This window comes from Astatotilapia calliptera, chromosome 4, assembly GCF_900246225.1.
Source record: "Astatotilapia calliptera chromosome 4, fAstCal1.2, whole genome shotgun sequence".
Classification (NCBI taxonomy): Eukaryota; Metazoa; Chordata; class Actinopteri; order Cichliformes; family Cichlidae; genus Astatotilapia; species Astatotilapia calliptera.
The window spans coordinates 22,835,172-22,841,703 of record NC_039305.1 but is presented as its reverse complement, the minus strand read 5'-3'; the positions used below and the strand labels follow the sequence as shown (position 1 = coordinate 22,841,703).

Below are 6,532 nucleotides of genomic sequence, written 5' to 3'. Positions count from 1 at the left end.
CTGCCTGAAGGTCCTAACGAGATAAACAAATTGGGGTCCTTCCTCGCGATAGGCTAGCAAGTCGAAACGGTTTTCAGACTCACGTTGTTTTACAAAACTGTGGGAAAAATTCCTTCAGTGTAATCTGAGTAAAGTGTTTTTAGTAATGTTGATAAAAGAAACTGTTCTTCCGGTTTGGTCATTAGTAGCCTAGCTAGCCCGGTTGTATTTGTTTTTTTCTTTTTTACCGTCGAAGGGTGTGTTTTTTTTTTTTCGGTCGCCGTCGTAACGGGGGCAACGTTAGCATTAGCGAAGCAAACGAGCCACCTTTGAGACTTATATAACTTCACTTTTGGTATTTAGTCAAATAAAACACGAGGTGAGTTTACGAGAAGTGATGTTATTAGACAGTGGACCCACAGTAATGCGAGGTGATTCATGTGTAGCGTTTGTTAGCATTGTGGGAGCTCACCTGTACTTACCGTTGCGTTACAGCAGGACTCATAAACAAGTCATACTTGTGGTAATAACAAGCTAAACATGTGTCGCCGTTTTAGTAGAAACAAGGACATTACCCGCCTGTTAACGATTCGCATTTAATCAATTTGTTTTGGGGTTGTTTTTCCACAGGGGGGCGTTGATGAGCAGCAATGTCTGGCATCGCTCTTAGCAGACTGTCCCAGGAGCGCAAAGCCTGGAGAAAAGACCACCCTTTTGTAAGCATCTGTCATCTGCAGCAACTTCATGTCCAGTGTTTTTTGAAACTAACTGTTGTAAGTGTTTCTAACACAAACCAGACTCGGGTTGGCAGCTGATGTTTTGCGTGTCATGTAAACCACAGGGATTTGTTGCTGTTCCCACTAAGAATCCAGATGGGACCATGAACCTGATGAATTGGGAGTGTGCCATCCCAGGGAAGAAAGGAGTAAGTTACCTGGAGCTGGATGTAGAGTAGGAAATAACCAGCAGGAGGCCTTCTAAGATGCTGGATTTTAAGCACAAACTTTGTTCGCACACACATAAAATGCATACCCCATTTCCTTCAGCAACTTTATTACCCAACCTGTCTGCACATTAGTACCAAACCGGATCACACTGAGCCGTTTGCACGTGCCCATGCATGTAAGCACCAGGAATCCTACTTCAGTGAGAGCAATTACAGTCTCCTCTTTTATTTGTCTGAAATCTCTACATGTTCTTGTGTTTTTGATAAGTAGAAATCTGTGCTATGCTTTAGTATAACTACAGTTTTGTATGCAGGACAGAAACCTGCTAAATTACAGGATGTCTTCATTGCTGATCAGATACATTTGACACAAAAACTGAGTAATGTGCTTCTATTCGAGGTTCTCTTTGGAAGTACTACACATAGGCTAAATCATCAAAACAACTTCAAGCCACTCTTTTCTCAAATAAAAAGTAACATTGCTTTTCTTCACAAGCTTTAATAGCAAAACTTTACAGTCAAGAGTATTATAAGTAGTGGCGACAATTACTGTGATGGTAAAGTTAGTGTTAACATCTATGAAATTATGCTTTTAAAACATTGTATGTATTTTTCTTGTACTCCCAAAGAATGGGGATAAAAAGATGAGCTGAACGAAAACGCCAGTTTAGAAATTTGTTTATGCAGTTACTTTTGTAACGCTGCTTTGCTGTTGTTAAATAACCTTGGTATGTTGTTAGTTACTTTGCTTACACAGTTGTTTTCATTCTTCTTCGTTAGACGTTGTGGGAAGGAGGACTGTATAAACTCAGAATGCTGTTCAAGGATGACTACCCTTCATCTCCACCCAAATGTGAGTACCTCTTATCTCTTCTCCACTCTCGGTATGTAATAATAATAACAATTTAACTCAAACAGCACCTTTAAAAACAGGGTTTACAGAAGCGAGTGAAAAAAGCAGAACATTAAATTCATACAGAAAGTCACACATTAGAGACAAAAAGAGAACAGGATTAAAGGAAAGTTTATAGCAATGGCACGAAACACTGCAAACAAATAAAATAACTTGTAGTTTTCCTTTATTTGAAAATATAAAAGCTTTTGTAGCAGAAATAATCCATTAGGACAATGAAAAAGATACATGGTTAGAAAAAGGACGGGCTCGGTGTAATGTTTGATGTTGGAAAGTTACAGACAGCAGAAACGTTAAAAACAGCGTCGGGCTACGAAGCCGGTGTGGTCAGTGAACTGCTTTGGTCAAAGCATGACTCTAAGATAAATAACTATCATCTCTACATATAGAAGACAGCGTCATGTTTTTAGTCACAACATAAGATTTGAAAGTGTATAACCAAAGCTCAATCCCAGAATTCCCTGGTGTCATTGTACTGTTAACTTCTGAATCACATGTTGTATATTATATGCCTGAATTTCCCTCTCTGATGTTAGGAAACAGTGCTACGATAGCGCTACAATCCCATGATTTACTCAAAGGCCTGTTTTTGATCTCTGAGACAAAATTAAAGGAAAATAACACTATTGTGTAAATTCACTTTCACACAGCCTCTTGTGATTTTAGTTCCAACTAATGATGGTTTCTTATAGTGATTCTAATGTATTTTGTGGTCAGTGTTCCCGTGCTTGATTGTACGACTTTGTCTTCAATAATTTGTCCTCAGGCAAGTTTGAGCCACCGATATTCCACCCAAATGTCTACCCATCAGGCACTGTGTGTCTGTCCATCCTGGAGGAGGACAAAGACTGGAGACCTGCTATCACCATCAAACAGGTTTGAAAGCTCCTGTGTTCATAGTCCCATCCTCCATACTTCACCGCGAATGCAGCTTTGTTTTTGTGACTACTCCAATTACTTTCACAGTGTTGGAGCATAAAAGGAGGGCATCTGTAATTTCTCTATACAGCCCTCTGTTCCTTAGTAATGATTCAATTCAATGGCATTGGAGTTGGCTGCTTTGCTTTTAAGTTATATGTATTTATGGTTGTATTGCTGTGTTTTTTAGATTCTTCTGGGAATCCAGGAGCTGCTGAATGAGCCCAACATTCAAGATCCAGCACAAGCGGAAGCTTACACAATTTACTGGTAAGTGTGGTTGTTTGATTTACTCAGTGGATCCTACAAAAAAAGAATCAAGAAAGAAATTATTTATTTTTATTAAGCAATGTTGTGATATTATTAAGTAATGTCATGTGATTTGATAGCAACATGATAACTACTAACAACCGCATCTGCTTTTTACGTGATTGCGGTTTGCAAATTAGCCTAACAAGTGACTGATCCCCAGAGATATACATTCTTTTGGGGTTGCATCAGGAGGGGCATCCGGCGTAAAAATATCTGCTAAATCAAGCACAGAGAGCTACCCGCTGTGGCGACCCTTTGTAAAGCCAAAAGTCACCTGAAGTTGAAATGCTAGCTCTCTACATTATCAGGTGTGCATGTTGAACTGCACCATCCTCTTTACAGGAAGAACAGGCCTCTATTTGCCAAAGGTCACTTATGTATTCAAGTTAAAATTAATATATTAACACTGTTATAAGCTTTAAGGGGAAATCACACCTGTTTTTTAAACAGTGATGTGTTATTAGTGTGGTTGCAAGGCTGTTGTATCACTTTCTTTTCGTTTGATCATTCAGTCAGAACAGGATGGACTACGAGAAGAGGGTAAGGGCGCAGGCCAAGAAGTTTGCCCCCACATAGAGCGGAGAGGTGGCCTCGACCTGGCCTGAGCAGCCTGAACCGAGAGCTCACAAACAGGTGGCAGGCAGCACCTGAAGGACCACTCCAATAAGAATCCACTTTTAAGTATTCTAAATATATTCTAAATATATTTTTTGATACAGGCTACAAGTGAGCCTGTTTTTCTTTTCCCTTCTTTTGACAATTCAGTAATATCATACATTTTACCTGTCCTCAAAAAAAATCCAGTTTTTATGCATTTTCAGTGCATAACTGATAATCCTGCTGTCAGTATGACATTTGTAATATGTGTACTATCCATATCCAGTTTTGGTCATGCCTCGAATAAAACTGCGTGTGACTAATGTGCTGACAGAGCTGTAAAAGTAAGACATCATGCCCAACCCACTCAGTGTGATGTTCAGCAGAGATTTGCCCTTTTGGTAACCTTACACGCTTTATCAAACCATCAGAGGCCAGGAGTACTGTAGATAGTGTTTCATGAATGTGGGCTCTCACTGTGACAAAGCAGAAGCACAACAGGAGTCTGTCTGTTCTTCCTTTGTTCTCTCTGCCCGCTGTTTCATTATCATGACAAATACACAGGCATACCATCTGGCACAAAGCACTTAAAGAAAACTGGCAGTGACCCATCAAAAACCATCTAAAGGTAAATGCACCTAAAAGACAATCCTGGCATTTCTTATGTGCTCAGCTAAGCCGTGCACTTAGGAGAGTAACAAGAAGCAACAGGAAGGGAGAGAGTGCAGACTTCCACCAAGGCCACTAAAAGTATTTGGAGAGTTTTCCCAAAACAAGTTTGATAGGGATCAAATACCCCCTGTTGAACACTGAAAACATAACCTCCATGGCTTGACTTTGGAGTAATAAGGCACTTGAGTCAGGCCTTTGGTTCTTCCCTTGAGCCTTGATAATCTTTTATTGCAGTGAAACCACATGGTGTTAAAAAAAACAAACACCTGAAATAGAAACTGTCACCATACCAAACTTTACGCCCATCTGACATCAGTGTGTCATCACCTTCCAAACATGCTGTGTAGAAAAGTTGCATCGTAAAGGTTATAAACTACTGCTGTGTGTTTGTTTTTGGCCCCGTCCACCCAGTTATTTTATGCCACAGTGCTCACAAAAAAAGTCCAAACTCAAGTCCACGTGGAAAAACTGAAGCATCCTCATTGGAATGGCCTCTCAGCCAGCAAAGAAGATAAATGAAAGTGCACTTGAGAGTGAGAGATGGCCTGAGATATTTTTCTTTCTTTGCCTCTAAATATATGAGTGCATGTACATAATATAAATAACGGAAAATTGTGGAAGTTATGTTTTATATTGTTTTAGCCAGTTGACATTTGTGTGTGGTATTATAACAAAGGACACATTAAATGCATCAAATTGTGAAATAAAATCAAAGAAAAACATTTCTTTTGCAGATCTCTTGTTTTTCTTTTTCGGGGAACGGGGGGTGTCTGGCCATTTATTGTCTCCGTATTTATGAAATTTGTTATTTACTAGTATTTTAATTTGTATTCATCTGGCTTTAAATAAAGGGAAAATCCAGCATGAGGTTGATCTTTGAGCCCTTGCACACCTTTGCAGCCATTTCCCAGACATGGATTAGCTTGTAACCATCACAGGCTGAAAGAAAAATGCAGTCTACTGAAAAATGATCAGGAAAAACTGAGCTGTGGTGCTTTAGTTGCCAGTCAAAGTTGTTCTTTGGAGATTTGAAAATAAGTGCCTAAAGGGATTATACAGATTCCAGCCCGTCTCATTGGTTCTCCGGGCTCATTGCTGCTTGCAAGGATCGTTACCACTACAGTTCAAAGTGAATCTGGAGCACAATTCCTTTGCAGACCAATATGTTTTTCTTATTATCATCAGAAGATGAAAGGGTGTAATGTCCTCGGATGTCTTGCATGATATTCTTAAGAAATCTAACACCTTTTGTTTTGCTTCCCCTCTGCTGTGGGTTTTTTTTATTTTTTTATTTTTATTTATCTCTGAATGATCTCATCTGACCAAAAAAGGAATCAAAATGTTGCGAAGCAGTTTTTTTTTGTTTTCTTGTTTGTTTCTTCTGACCACACTGCTACAGGTTTAGGGCAGTTAAAAGTTGAAAGCTCTTATCACATCGCCAAGTTTGTCCTGGATCAACCTTGTGTCACCTCACCTGTGGCAGCTTGGACCACTTTGCGCCTTTCTTTCCTGCTTTGAAATGCATTCTCAACTACCAGAGGTCTTTTCACATCTGAGCTAAATTTATGTTAAGCACATTGCTGCCAGTTACGTGGTTAACTTCTAAGCATTGCACAACCTGACCTTGGACTGAATTTGCTGTGATGTCCATTGCTGGGAAATTGGTAACTGTCAAGTGTTTTCCACTTGTGAATAATCTTTCTCACTACAGTATGACCGACTTCACATTGTTTGGAAACGTCCGTATAACCTTTCCCGCGATGATGGGCAGTAACAGTTGCTTCTCTATAATCATGGCCGATGTCTTTCCTCCTAGCCATTGTGTCAACACAGTTGGATATCCCCGTGATGGTGATGGTGTTGTTTCCACATCATAACAATGTTGGTCCAGGAGAAACTGACCAAGGACATTGTGTAATCTGTTAACATTAGCCAAGACATTAGCTAATTAGCAGACTCCACCACACACACATTGCAAAGCCAACATGATTGGTCAGTTGCAATGTTGATCCTGGATCAGCATTATTATGATGACCAACACGGGGGCATGACATTCACCCTGTTAACACACCTGAATGCTCCAGAACAGCAAACTGTCGAAACCTCTGCTTTTATAGAGGCGCTCCGCTTGCTGATGATTGCTGCTAATCAAGTATGTTTGATTAGCAGCATCTGGCTGCTACTCACCCTCTTAA

The 6,532-nt window shown here is 39.9% G+C and overlaps 1 protein-coding gene across 1 annotated transcript; it reads left to right on the top strand.

Moving 5' to 3' along the window:
* On the top strand, positions 1-5,046 carry LOC113021093 (SUMO-conjugating enzyme UBC9-like). The gene is made up of 7 exons (XM_026165539.1): positions 1-358; positions 610-695; positions 821-904; positions 1,706-1,778; positions 2,605-2,714; positions 2,947-3,026; positions 3,581-5,046. The coding sequence occupies exons 2-7, from the start codon at positions 630-632 to the stop codon at positions 3,642-3,644; spliced, it is 477 nt and encodes a 158-aa protein (XP_026021324.1). The 5' UTR covers positions 1-358; positions 610-629; the 3' UTR covers positions 3,645-5,046.
* The last annotated feature ends 1,486 nt before the right edge of the window (positions 5,047-6,532 follow it).

What these genes read in the sequence shown, in the direction of transcription:
- LOC113021093 (XM_026165539.1), top strand. Translation starts at nt 630, where the DNA reads ATGTCTGGCATCGCTCTTAGCAGACTGTCCCAGGAGCGCAAAGCCTGG. An exon ending in CCCTTCATCTCCACCCAAAT is followed by an intron (nt 1,779 to 2,604) that starts GTGAGTACCTCT and finishes ATTTGTCCTCAG; the next exon opens with GCAAGTTTGAGCCACCGATA. An exon ending in CTGCTATCACCATCAAACAG is followed by an intron (nt 2,715 to 2,946) that starts GTTTGAAAGCTC and finishes TGTGTTTTTTAG; the next exon opens with ATTCTTCTGGGAATCCAGGA.